This window comes from Stegodyphus dumicola, chromosome 4, assembly GCF_044657685.1.
Source record: "Stegodyphus dumicola isolate Sdum_Otavi_A_Nest chromosome 4, ASM4465768v1".
Classification (NCBI taxonomy): domain Eukaryota; kingdom Metazoa; phylum Arthropoda; class Arachnida; order Araneae; family Eresidae; genus Stegodyphus; species Stegodyphus dumicola.
The window spans coordinates 9634459-9649869 of record NC_140771.1 but is presented as its reverse complement, the minus strand read 5'-3'; the positions used below and the strand labels follow the sequence as shown (position 1 = coordinate 9649869).

Sequence of the window (15411 nt, the reverse complement as noted above, 5' to 3'; positions counted from 1 at the left end):
GTCATCAAAGTATATCAGCTCAATTTATCATCATCAGAAATAAAAGTTAGCCTATATTTTAGGGTACCGCTTGGATTACGGTCAAGTTGTTCTTTTATTTATAGGAACCTGAGTAGTTGAATGTTATGGAAACCGTATTATGATGCAATTGGTTGCGTGATTGTAATGAATTTGACTGATGGAAAAATATTTATTGGATGTCAGTTAGGAAGAACGTCACATATTATGTGCTTTGCTTAGTAAAATAGCTGCCGGTGGTAAAGCGGGTGTTTGGTGGTAAAGAACAAGAGAGCTGAAGTTTTTTTTTATTTTTATTTTAAGTCGTTTAGAGAAAGGAAACTTTGTTGGATGTAATTTATCAGAATCTGTTTGTTCAAAAGATATGTGTATTGTCAAACGTAAAGATCATTCAGATAGCTTTGTCTCAAGAAGGTTAAAATGGTCACCATATAATGTTCCATTAGAAAGGGAACATGGTTTGAGGAAAGATTTTGGATGCTGTCAAGGAATTTTGTCTGCCATAGACTGAAGACAGAGAAATTTCTAAATAAGGTAAGTGTATATTTCCTTTGTATAGTGTGTAGATACAATAGTAGTGTCTAGTGCTTTTTTATGTTATTTTAGTTGTTTGATTTAAAATGTGGTTTATTGAGATTATATATTTTTTGTTTCGCTCTAGAATAGAATTGGGTGCTCCTTCGATTTTTATGTGAAAATAGATTGATGTGTACATGGACGAAGTCAAGTTAGTGCAGAATGCAGAGTTTGTGCAATTCTCCAATTTTTTTTTTTTTTTTTTTAAACTAAAAATAGGTCGATGTGTACATGGATACTGAGTTTGTGCAATTCTTTGACTTGTTATTTTGGCTCTGTGTAGTTGTGATTTTTGATGTAAAATTGATGCTACATAAAGCCAAAATGCAAACTTGGTGCCCATGTACCACCAAAAATCACCAATTTTCACCAAGGGACAGAAGTAAATATATTTTTATCGAAATAAACACTCAATCGAACTGGACCATTCATTTGTTTTCACCCTATAAGGTTTGATAAGTAAAGAGTTCATATCACAGCATCAATTTAGCAAATACAGCAGTTCTTAATTAGGTAAAAATCCTAGGAGAGCAACACCCTAGGCGAGAAAGTGGGAAAGAGGAGAATCAACCACTGCTCCGCACATTTCTCAAAATCGACAACTTGAAAATAACAAGTCAAAGAATTGCATAAACTTGGTATCCATGTACAGATCAACCTATTTTTCACTTGAAAAAATATCCTAAAATTGCACAAACTTGACATTGCACACTTCCTTGACTTTGTCTACGTACACATCAATATGCAACATAAACAACACCAAGAGTGTGTGGGCTCTGCTAGGATCCAACCCTTAATTATTCAAATCTAAGATATGCAACACACTCTATCTTAGAAATTACTTTTTTAATTTAATTTTTATTTGAAAATAAATTATTACAACTCTGTTACACGTATATCAGATCGCTGTGGGAATGCAATGTCATCAAAACAGATCAGTCACAGCTTTTCATCATTTTAATTTTATTCAGACAGTAAATAAATTAAAACTTTATGCAATTCTAATGTCAGTACGCTGTGGGATAGCTATATCATCAAAATAAGTCAGCCTCAGCTTTTCATTACTGAAATTCTCTTTGGAAATAATGACTACAAATTACACCGTGCTTTTCCTTGTTAACTTCTGAAATCAGTACACTGTGGGTGATTATGTCATCAAAGTATATCAGCCCAATTAATCATCATCAGAAATAAATACTCAAAATAAGTTGACCATGCATTTTGTTTTTCCCATATAAGGTTTGATAAGAAAATAGTTCATATCACAGCATTAGTTTAACAAATACAGCACAACATACTATCCATATCTAAGTTATACAACACACTGTACTTAGAAATTATTATTATTTAATCTTTGAGCGTGCGTGCGTCGTATATTTTAGGACAACCGTTATTTTACCGTTTTTGGCATGAAAAACGACAAGAAAGAGTGACTATTGATAACAAATTTGTTAAGAAATAAAATATTAATCTTATTAATGCAAAATACAAATGATATCACATTCAAATATAAGTAAAGTATTTTAAGTTCTTATGTTAGTGAGATGGAAATGCAATGATTATTTCATTATAGAAAATTTTTAATTTATTATTTAATAATTATATTTTAAAATTGAAGCCAATTTTAATATTTATCAAGGGCAAGTATAGACAAATAAAGAAGGAAAACTGCTTGGTAGGAAAAAAGTAAGTTTCGCATTACTTACTGCAAGGAAATTTACTTCTTACAAAAACGCACTTTAATATTTTTATTTATTTCCAAAAATAATAGAAAATAAAAGAAAATAAGGAATGGAAATCGCTACTGTTCTCCCATCCAAAGGTTTGTCTTCCTTTTTTTCATCAGATAAATCTTGAAGAATGCAAGCAAAATCAGCTGGTTGCACATATTTTTTTGCCATGAAAACCGATATAAAATTTACAGAGCCAAATGTATTCAAATTAAAATAATACACGGCAATTAATAACACAAAATATTTGAGAAAAAAATATTTTCCAAATTTTCACGCAGGACAGCGCGCCTTGTAAATTTTACTAAAAAGTTCCCACGTAGCACAAAAGCCCAGTAAAAACTGTTGGCACATTCCATGATGTGGGGAAGGGTAGAAAGGAGGAATAGAAATGACCTTGAGAGGTCTCAGCTTCGATATGGGAAAAATGTGCATTAAAAACTGAATTTCCTGCAAATTTTGCATGCTAGAAGGTTAATTTCAAAGTAAATGACTCTTATACAGTCATAAGTCTTTAATCTGGACTCGTTGGGACTTTGGCAATTCCAGATTATCGATTTTTTCGGATTATAGATCATCACTTTAAATCTGGTAAGATGGCATGCAGAAATTATGAAATTAAAAATATGAAACCGTAATTTATGAAATAAAGAGCAATTATGATCTAAAGGGTATCAAAATTTACAAAAAAAAAAAAAGCTTAATATTTATTTGTTTACTTTATTAATTATTCCTTTCAATGCGTGCATGCGTAAAACATACATTACGCATATTCGAAATTATAAAATTCCAACCAGAAAACTATTTGATTTGTATTCATGATATTTATAATGACGAGGAATTTAATTTAAATCATATCAAAGACGGAGTACATCGAAATGAAATACTACATTTAGTAAGGAATTATAAGTCGAATAAAATAAAAACATCTGCCCTGAAGATAAGGATAGTGCTGACAGATCAACTTCCAGTTCATCGCGTGCCACTACGTCCCCCCCCCCAGCGCACAGAAAGGCATGAAATTGATAAACAGATTTCGGAATTGTTAGAGAAACAAAGGAGCCTTTATCCATTTTTTGCAGCAGTTCCACTTTTTGTTTGATAGACATCGAAACATGTTTTTCCTTTGTAGATCCTTTGACAGCTCCAGCATCAGAAAGTCTATTTGACATAATCGAAAGTTCCGACTTACTTTTATGAAATTGCTCAAACAGTATGCAAAAAATAATAAGCCGGATCCACTTCGAAGCTTAAGGAACAATGTAATCTGCAAGATTAACTGGAATAAATAATTAAATAATTTTAGCTTAGCTTATACCATCTGTTATACATTAAACGCGCATGCGTAAAGGTATTACGCACATGCGTCACATTATGCGTTGACGCACGCACAGAAAGTTTGTAGGTTTGAGGTTCGGATTAATGACTTTTGACTGTATAATTCCTCCCCGTCACTCGTATCAGAACACTGCGGGCAATGCCATCAAAATAAATCATCCTTTTATTTTTTATTCAGACATTAATTAAATTTAAACTTCATGCAATTCTAAAGTCAGTACGCTGTGGGATAGCTTTATCATCAAAATAAGTCAGCCCCAGCTTTTCATCATTGAAATTCTCTTTGGAAATTGACTACAAATCACATAATGGTTTCCCTCCCTTTTTTTTCTGAAATCAGTACACTGTGGGTGATTATGTCATCAAAGTATATCAGCTCAATTTATCATCATCAGAAATAAAGGTTAGCCTATATTTTAGGGTACCGCTTGGATTACGGTCAAGTTGTTCTTTTATTTATAGGAACCTGAGTAGTTGAATGTTATGGAAACCGTATTATGATGCAATTGGTTGTGTGATTGTAATGAATTTGACTGATGGAAAAATATTTATTGGATGTCAGTTAGGAAGAACGTCACATATTATGTGCTTTGCTTAGTAAAATAGCTGCCGGTGGTAAAGCGGGTGTTTGGTGGTAAAGAACGAGAGAGAAGTTTTTATTTTTATTTTAAGTCATCTAGAGAAAAGAAACTTTGTTGGATGTAATTTATCAGAATCTGTTTGTTCAAAAGATATGTGTATGGTCTAACGTAAAGATCATTCAAATAGCTTTGTCTCAAGAAGGTTAAAATGGTCACCATATAATGTTCCATTAGAAAGGGAACATGGTTTGAGGAAAGATTTTGGATGCTGTCAAGGAATTTTGTCTGCCATAGACTGAAGACAGAGAAATTTCTAAATAAGGTAAGTGTATATTTCCTTTGTATAGTGTGTAGATACAATAGTAGTGTGTAGTGCTTTTTTATGTTATTTTAGTTGTTTGATTTAAAATGTGGTTTATTGAGATTATATATTTTTTGTTTCGCTCTAGAATAGAACTGGGTGCTCCTTCGATTTTTATGTGAAAATAGATTGATGTGTACATGGACGAAGTCAAGTTAGTGCAGAATGCAGAGTTTGTGCAATTCTCCAATTTTTTTTTTTTTTTTAAACTAAAAATAGGTCGATGTGTACATGGATACTGAGTTTGTGCAATTCTTTGACTTGTTATTTTGGCTCTGTGTAGTTGTGATTTTTGATGTAAAATTGATGCTACATAAAGCCAAAATGCAAACTTGGTGCCCATGTACCACCAAAAATCACCAATTTTCACCAAGGAGCAGAAGTAAATATATTTTTATCGAAATAAATACTCAAACGAACTGGACCATTCATTTGTTTTCACCCTATAAGGTTTGATAAGTAAAGAGTTCATATCAAAGCATCAATTTAGCAAATACAGCAGTTCTTAATTAGGTAAAAATCCTAGGAGAGCCACACCCTTGGCGAGAAAGTGGGAAAGAGGAGAATCAAACACTGCTTTGCACATTTCTCAAAATCGACAACTTGAAAATAACAAGTCAAAGAATTGCATAAACTTGGTATCCATGTACAGATCGACCTATTTTTCACTTGAAAAAATATCCTAAAATTGCACAAACTTGACATTGCACACTTCCTTGACTTTGTCTACGTACACATCAATATGCAACATATAAAGTGTGCACACCAAGAGTGTGTGAGCTCTGCTAGGATCCAACCCTTAATTATTCAAATCTAAGATATGCAACACACTGTATCTTAGAAATTACTTTTTTAATTTAATTTTTATTTGAAAATAAATTATTACTACTCTGTTACACGTATATCAGATCGCTGTGGGAATGCAATGTCATCAAAACAGATCAGTCACAGCTTTTCATCATTTTAATTTTATTCAGACAGTAAATAAATTAAAACCGTTGATCTTCACATTATGGTAACTTGGCGATTTTTTGGCGAAAATTTGGCAACCAACTCTCCTACAGCAACCCTCTATTTTTTTTCCCCCGCCACCATTTTGTCTTCACGAAGTAAAGACATGTTACTTTTCTTCGTATCTACTGAACACTTCTTCCAACATTTCTACTAGCCGAATTACACTTATGCTAGAAATTTTATCAAACAAAACTGCTTAATCATGACAAATATTCACTGCAAAATTGGGAAAAAGTGCACAATACCATACTCCTTACGCGTTTTTCAAAATAACACATACACATAAACCATGTACACGCCGACTTATTTTTACTTAAAAAAACATCCCAGAATTGCACAAAAATGGCATTGCGCACACTCTTCACTATATCCATGCACACTGCTTTTTTCTCATAAATTAGAAAAATTTCACGAAAATACATGACAATTTTCTCAATCTTTAAATCCGGTAAAAAGAACATATATGAAATTACCTGATCACGAAAAAGTATTTACCCTTTCCAAATATGAACATTTCCACATATAAAATAAATAAAACATCCAAAAACTTTTACCTCTAAATCATCTATTACATTATACACGTCACCAACGAATTCATACCGCAAGCATTACAAATACCGTAATTTCGCGCGTATAGTCCGCGGACTGTCTGTATTTAAAATGCGAATTTTTGAAGCTGCAGACTATCCACCAGTGCGGACAATACGCTGGTTGTTAACGGTTAAAATCGTTGAAATTTAAAAAACATGCTGTCGTGAACTGCCGATGATCAAATATAAAAAAAGCGCGAGATTCCAAGAAAACATTTGTATGTATCGTATCGATAGTAAACCATAGAGCATAGTGCAGAACGAATAAGTAGTAGCGAGTAGAGCTCCTAAAATCCAGGCTGGCGCATCAAGCGATGCCGAGATATGAGCCAAAGAAAGTCTTGTATGAGCACTCACTTAGCGCAACCAGAGTGTTGTATCCCAGTATGCTTCGCACTGCTTTAGCGCAACTGCCGAGAGGGGGAAAAGTAATTGATGCGTCAACTCGGTTTTTAGGAGCCATAGTAGCAAGTACCTGGAGTAAAAAAAAAAAAAAAAGCGTGATTCGTTTACTTATAGTGTGGTTTGGCAACACCGAGTGAGTGGGGTCGAAGGTCACATTTCATTACCACTTATCACGAGTATAGCACGTTGCACAGTATTTTGTTTTCGTATTTTGTCTTTCATCTTCGATAACATTGATGAAACATCGCCGGAGTTTTAGTGCTGAGTTAAACTCAAGGTAGTTGACAAAGATGGAAATAGAGAAGCGGGCCGTTATTGGTTTAATCCTAGTATTCGGTGCACTCGGGATTTGGCTACTTTTGGCGACTTTATGATGAGCAGTGAAAACGGGAGATATACGATGAGTAGTTAACGGGTCATTCAAAGAAAATATATAGTTAAACATAGTATATAGTATATATATTATGTGTGTATATACATATACTATGTGTGTATACTATTTATATAGACGTCCTTTAGATCATTTTTGGTGTTGGCGATAATTTTCAAAGTCGCGCCAAGGCTGCATCGTATACTAGGATTTTACCCTGTTATTTTGAAGTGGACGAGAAAGCAGTGAGAAATTGGCGCAAACAAAAGGATGTGTTTAAAAAGCATGGGAATAATGCCGCATTAAAAAAACGTAATTTCGGACGTATAGTCCGCGGACTATCCGGTGGTGCGGACTATCTGACGATTTTTGAAATTTTTTTTATATAAAATTGTGTCTGCGGACTATACGATGGTGCGGACTATACGTGCGAAATTACGGTAGTTGGTATCAAATATTTAAATTATTTCCATGCACGTTTACTTCAACTTAAACGTATACCAAATTCCTACAAACATAAAATTCACAAAATAACTATAATTTAATTAAAATATAATTAAATTCAAAAACACTACTTAAAATATAAATGAGCACATACATTAAATTAATAAAAATTACCTTACAATCCTAATTACTTTAAACTAAATCATTGCTAATAACAATTTTCCCAATAATACCAAATTCCTTTACTTCCACCTTACATTTAGAACAATGCATAAAAATAATATCCACAAATAATTAAAACCACTAACTTACCTAATCTTCTTCAGAATCTTGATTACGTGTCCGATAAACTTTTCTTTAGTTATGGCCATGGGATCCAAAAATTCACGAACACTGTTTCACACAACACAGAATAAACCAAATACAAAATTTCCAGATTTTATCCCGATTTCCCCCCTTTTCCGATTAAAGAACCGTAATTCGTCCATTAATATCACATGACATATCCCATGATCTCTCATTTCCCTCACACAAAATAATGCGTAATCGGAACTGAGTACTGCTCACATTATTACCAAAGTCCCAGGTAGTAACCTTTATCGCCTCCAAAATGTCGCCAAACTACCAGTTACCATATTGTAAAGATCAACCATTAAAACTTTATGCAATTCTAATGTCAGTACGCTGTGAGATAGCTATATCATCAAAATAAGTCAGTCCCAGCTTTACATCACTGAAATTCTCTTTGGAAATAATGACTACAAATTACATCGTGCTTTTCTGTTTTTTCCTGAAATCAGTACACTGTGGGTGATTATGTCATCAAAATATATCAGCCCAATTAATCATCATCAGAAATAAATATTCAAAAGAACTGGATCATACATTTTGTTTTCACCATATAAGGTTCGATTAGAAAATAGTTCATATCACAGCATTATTTTAACAATTTTTGTGCTGGACGTCGGCTGGAAGCATATTGCTTATTTTGTGCTTTACATAGTAAAATGGCTACCAGTGATAAGATTAACGTGAAGTTTCTGTACAATTTAGAATGAATGGGAAAGAAAGTATTGTTTGACTGATGTGTAAATAAAGGTTGAATCAGTAAGAAAATGTGCATGGTTGAACATAAAGACCGTTCAGATGGCTTTCAATGGGTTGGTTGTGAGAAAGGTTCAAATACCCACTATATAATGTTCCATTAGACTATGGAGAGTATAGTTTTTCAAAGTTTTAGTTTAACTCACGAGCATGCGTGCCGAGTATATTTTTTGTCCCTTCTCTCTAAACCCATTTCCTGAAAATAAGAAATCTTTTGTAGCTGAGTTCAAGGTCACATTCTTGGAGATGGGATGTCCATGGAGCGATTCTTTTCTAGGAACTGTATCGTTTGGGTATGTGACCTTTCGCGTCTCTCAGATTTTCACCTTCACATTCTTAAGTAGTCAGCATGGTGAGGCATCTAAGCTAGGTTGAGAAATATGCTAGAAACCATTTCAACATATGATGAATCGTTTAGCGAAGAGAAGGAAGAATTAATAGATGAAAAATACAACAGCAATCATAATTCATCAACAGACAGTGATACAGACACTAAATTAGATAGTGAATCAGAAAATCAATCAAATGATGAAAATTATGTTGGTAAAAATGGCCTGATATGGAAGAAAAGCAAATTCTGAACGAATGTTAGAACTAGTTCTAATAATATTGGTTAATCTTTGAATTATGGTAACCTGGCGATTTTTTGGCGAAAATTTGGCAACCAACCCTGCTACAGCAATCTGCTAGTTTTGTTTTGGACGTCATTTTGTTTTAACGAAGTAAAGGCTTTTTTTTTTTCTTACTCAACATTTTTTCCAACAATCTGCTAGCCGAATTACGCTTATACGAGAACTTTTATGGAACAAAAATGCTTAATCATGACAAAGATTAGGTGCAAAATTGGGAGAAAGTACAGAATCCCAAACTGCTTACCACGTTTTAAAGAATTGCACATACACGGTATCATCCATGTACACGTCGACCTATTTTCACTTAAAAAAACATCTTAGAATTGCACAAAAAAGGCATTGCGCACACTCGACTTTATCCATGTACACTGCTAAAATCCTAGCTAGTAACCTTTATCGCCTTACCAAAATGTCGTCTAACTAACAGTTACCATATTTTAAAGATTAACCAAAATATTATCTTCAAAATTTAAGGAAATACTGGTTATTCGAAAGATGCATCAACACCATTAGATTCCTGGTCTCTGCTCATTGACAAAAACAAGAGAGAAACAATAATTCAATGTACAAATATTTACATCGACTCCATTCAAGAGCATTTTGTACATGAGCACGATGCAAAGAAAATGGATGAATGCGAAATCAAAGCACCTTTTTATATATGTGGTGTTCACAAATCCTCTCACGTCAATGTAAAAGATCTGTTAACAGATAGAACTGGAATGGATATTTTCCACAAAACAATGTCCTGCAAGCGATTCCTTTTCCTATTAAGATGCCTTTGGTTTCATGATATCCGAGTATTCAGAGAGTTTTATACATGGAAATATACGCCAGCTAATAGCCAAAAGGGCCATTTCAGTTTGATACCAATGCAAGCGCTATTGTAAAGCGTTTGATGAAACCATTGTACAATTCTGGACGGAATTTGACTGTGGATAATTAATATATGGGATAACAGCTATCTCAGGACCTACTAAGAAAGAAAGCAGCTATAGAAACTGAGAGAAAGAATAAGAGAGAAATTCCACCGGATTTTCTAAAGAAGAAACGGGAAGCATATTCTTCAATTTTTGGTTTCTAGAAAGAAAAAAACCATTGTTTCTTATGCACCAAGGAAAAACAGAAGTGGGCTAATCTTTGGAACATGGTAACAGGTAGTTTGGCGACATTTTGGTAAGGCGATAAAAGTTACTAGCTAGGACTTTAGCAGTGTACATGGATAAAGTCAAGAGTGTGTGCAATGCCATTTTTGTGCAATTCTGGGCTTTTTTTTTAAGTGAAAATCGATCGACGTGTACATGGACAATACCGTGTATGTGCAATTCTTAAAAACGCGGCAAGCAGTTTGCGATTCTGCACTTTCTCCCAATTTCGCACCTAATCTTCGTCATGATTAAGCATTTTTGTTCCATAAAAGTTTTAATATAAGCGTAATTCGGCTAGCAGAATGTTGGAAAAAAATGTTGAGTAAAAAAAAAAAAACATGCCTTTACTTCGTGAAAACAAAACTAGAAGGTTGCTGTAGAAGGGTTGGTTGCCAAATTTTCGCCAAAAAATCGTCAAGTTACCATAATCCAAAGATTAACCCAGAAGTGTTGTCCTACTATCAACTATGCACAACGACAGTAAAATTGATGAAACTACTGGAGTGCTAAAAAAGCCAAAGATTACTTCATTTCATAATCTAACCAAAGGACCAGATGTAGATGAAATGGGAGCAGCATATTCTACAGCTAGAGTATCGAAACGGTGGCCTGTGGCGATTTTCTTCTCGATTTTAAATGTTGCTGCAATTAATGCACGGATAATCTTACTTTCTACAAAAGAACCACCAACTCAGTTAGGAAACAGGCATTCTTTTCTCAAATCATTAGGACTAAGTTAGTGGAAGATTACTCAAATCAACGGCGGCAGCAAATCATGCTCCCTTTGAAACTAAAAGAAAAAAATTTCAGGAGATTGCAGTACAGAACCACCATCTAAAAAGATGAAAAGCATTTACAGAAGATGCGCTGAGTGCCCAAAAAACAGACAGAAAGACAGTTTCTGAGCGAGAAATGTAATATCAGTATTTGTATGGAGCATATGTGTTCAATCTGCCAGAGATGGGCAAAATAATTTTAAGCTAAGTACTTCATTTATTATATTATTTAACCCGGAAGAGATCACGCGGGGCACTGAGTCACCCCATCTGTCAAAAATCAACAATCCAGACCGGAAATATTTCATGTTAATGAATCATCCTTCTAGTATCCTCCTGTCTGACACTCCCCTTGGAATGTGTATTGTTATTTTTACTTGTTTTTCCTTTCTCCCAGAGAAGCAATCGTTTCTTGGAATGCATGAGAGAACAGGGTGATTCAGTCACCCCGTGCGACCGTCATTGCTTCGAAATTTTTCATTAGGAGCAGTTTAGCTTGTTCTAGCTTCGTGCTTTGGAGTGTTTGCTTTGGAGCATGCTTCGTGCTTTGGAGTTACTTGTCTGTTGGATTAATTTGATAGATAATGGCTTACAAACGTAAATTTACAGAATATGAAAGAGATGAAACGTTTGAGAACTCTATTAGATGACGTAGAGTCTTCTGACGAAGAAATTGATTAAGATAGTGAAAATGAATCTGATGAAGAAACATACAGTTATCACGACAGCGAAAGTGAATTTGAGCAGAAAGATGAAGACGACAAAAATCCTGATTTAGAAAAAAGTACTTATTTTAGCAAAAACAAGACAGTTTGGCAAAAAGGAAAACCAAATCAAAAAGTGAAAACATCTTCTCAAAATATAATAACTCACTCACCAGGATTAAGAGGTACTGCACAAAGTATAACGGAGCCTCTAGAAAGTTGGGAATTGTTTTTCAATGCTAAAATGATACGATCCATTGTAGAGTGCACAAATATTTATATTGAAAAAATATCCGTAAATCACACCAGAAAGCGAGATGTCAAAACGACAAATGACGTGGAAGTTAGAGCACTTTTTGGGCTTTTATATCTGTGCGGCTTGCATAAATCGTCACATACGAATGCGCAAGATTTGTGGGCTACTGATGGATCAGGCATTGAAATTTTACAGAACACAATGTCGTATAAAAGATTTATTTTTTCTCAGGTGTCTACGGTTAGACAATGTGACCGATCGGGAATCTCGGAAAAAAGTGGACAAACTGGTGGCTGTAAGAGAATTTTTTGCTGATTTCAATGAAAATTGCCAAAAGGCGTACATTATTGGTGAATACGTCACAATCAACGAAAAATTAGAGAAATTTCGAGGGCGGTGTTCCTTTCGTCAGTATATACCCAGCAAACCAGCGAAATATGGAATAAAAATATTTGCCTCAGTAGATTCTAGGACATTTTACAGCTATAACATGGAGATATACGCCGGACAACAGCCGGAAGGTCCTTTCAGAGTTGAAAATTCACCATTTGAAATTACAAAACGCTTGTGCTCCCCTTTGTTTGGATCAGGCAGAAACGTAACAATGGATAATTGGTATACGAGTTATCCTCTAGCAAAAGAACTTTTATCAAAGAAGCTAACCATTGTAGGAACCCTGAAGAGAAACAAGGCTGAAATTCCCACCGAGTTTGTCGAAACAAAAAGTAGGAAAGTTTATTCTTCTATATTTGGGTTCCAAAAGAACACGACATTAGTATCATATGTGCCTAAAAAATCAAAATGTGTAGTTTTGTTATCTACAATGCATCCCAATGATGCCATTGATGAAAATGATGATACGAAGAAACCAGAAATAATTTACTTTTATAATGCAACAAAAGGTGGAGTAGACAAAGTTGATGAAATGTCATCATTATAATCGACAGTTCGAAAAACTAACAGATGGCCGATGGTCGTTTTTTATTGCGTATTGAACGTCGCTGCAATAAATGCCCGAGTTGCCTTACTGTCAACAAAAACCCCTCCCTTACAATATAGAAATATTAGAAAATTCGTAAAACATTTAGCATTATCTCTTATACAGCCCCACATAGAGATAAGAAAAAATATGCCAATGCTTCCTAAAGTGCTTCGTGAAAGCATCAAAAATGCCACTTCTAATAGATCAGAGCAAGGTCCATCAAAGAAACCAAAACTCAACAAAGGCCGATGTGCTATGTGTCTAAGGTCTAAAGACAATAAAACTACAATTTCTTGCAAAACATGTGATAATTTTTCATGTAAAATGCATTCTTTCTATGTTTGCCAGAGGTGTATACTGATTCATTATCCCTGATTAGGTACGTATTTATTTTGAATAGAATTTTTCCTTAAATATTAAAATAAGTTTTCTTAAGTAAAGACATATAGTTTCTTAATGAAATATTGCAATTATTGTTTATAATCAAATGGTTTTTATAAAATTTATAGCACATATTCCTAATAAAACTGATTGGGGTGACTAAGTCACCCCGCGCGATCTCTATTGTCAGTGATGGGTGCGCACCTTCTGCCGGGTTAAAATATTCTAAAGTTCATTGTTTTTTACACTAACCCACATTTATACTCGTATTTATATTGTTAATGCAATTTAAAACGTATTAATTGCTTTCGGATATAACATATCCAGTACACCTTCTCATGTTCGTAATTTTGGCGCGTGTGCTCGCGGGTTAACGAAAACAACTTTATACATCATAAATGAAAATTTATTGTTAACAACATGAATCACATGATAAAAAACATGGCATTAATGTAGATCCTTGGCAGTGCAGAAAAATATAGAAGTTTCTAGGACAAAATGGTACAATGTGTCACAACATGAAAACTCAAGATGTGAATGAACTGACAAAGTATTAATCATGACAACATAAATGCAAATATTCACATAACAAACATTTGCCAATTTTAGGAATGAAATCTACCCTTCTTTCACTTATATTAAACTTTAGATTGCTTTAAACACTCCAACGAAAACCTATTTTTCCTTCAACCTGAATGGAAAGTAATATATTACATATCCTAAACCAGTACAACAAACAGATGGCAATATCTATACTCATGTAATACAGTCACCAAATTATTATAGTGAACATTTTACGCTAAAGGCAAAGACACAACAAGTGGCATTTTTGATGCTTTCACGAAGCACTTTAGGAAGCATTGGCATATTTTTTCTTATCTCTATGTGGGGCTGTATAAGAGATAAAGATGTTCTATCGTTCAAAATTCCTAGAAAGATTAGGAAACAACCGATTTGTTAAAAAAATCAACCAAAAGCATTTTCTAAAAATTATCAATGAAAAAGTAAACTGCAAATCCAATACTAACAATATTTTGCTTTAGGCTTAATAGGTAATACCAAACTCAAATACGTAATGTATACACAACCATAAAAACATTACTACTGCATAAAGGACATCTTAAGAGCTAACATTATAAAAAAGATAAGCCACAAACTAACTCACATGGTTGGTACATACGAATATTTCATCTATTAACCACGAGGTTTGATACCACGTTATCGTCCAATACAAAATTGGTGCGAAATATTAAATCAATCATGAAATGATAAAATGATATTTATCAAATAAATAAAGTTTAAACTACTAAAACAAATATATAGATATGTATATAATACCTTTAGCAGATGCTCCTTTTTTCGTTTTTGGAGGCATTGTTAACACTCGCCACTACTTCCACGCGAACGGTAACTACACATATGTTGCCACTCACTAAATGTCGTTAAATTTTACTTCATCTCTCTAAAAGTTGATCATGTCTTGAAACGCAAAATAAACAACAAATATAGATTGCCATAAATTATTGGCTACTTATTTTTTCAACAATAAAAGCTTTGGCTACTTCCAAAAGATTTCTAAAAGGAACTAAAATAACGTAAAATTGAGTTAATTCACCACCTGTACCTTATCGTTTTGAAGGAGACAGTACGACTGTTTTTGTTTTGTTTTTTTTTAATATTCAGACGGTTCTGTTGTTTTCATGTAAAAAAATGCTAACAGTTTTTTCCTTTGTTTAGTAAATGCTATAAGTCTTTTTCCATATACAATTATTAGCTATTGTTTATAGCCGGTAATCGTATGTCCACTTCAGGAATGCTGCGATAACTATAAAGCTGTATTCTTCAGAAGAGCTGTAAGGTAATTTACCAACAAAATATTTTTCTTTACGGTTAGATGGATACGGAATTTTTCTAACATAAGGGAAAGTTGAAGTCAGTGATTTCAAGAATTTTGCTATGTCAAAGAGTTTACTCTTTTCAGAAATACAGAAAAATGCAGAA

The 15411-nt window shown here is 33.8% G+C and overlaps 1 protein-coding gene across 1 annotated transcript in view; it reads right to left on the bottom strand.

Moving 5' to 3' along the window:
- RpL23A (ribosomal protein L23A) overlaps window positions 1–14904 on the bottom strand; it is a 37382-nt gene extending 22478 nt beyond the window's left edge. The window contains exon 1 of the mRNA XM_035358008.2: window positions 14749–14904. Coding sequence (XP_035213899.1) covers window positions 14749–14785 — 37 coding nt within the window. The 5' untranslated portion in view covers window positions 14786–14904. The remainder of the gene's footprint in view (window positions 1–14748) is intronic.
- Window positions 14905–15411: the final 507 nt, after the last annotated feature.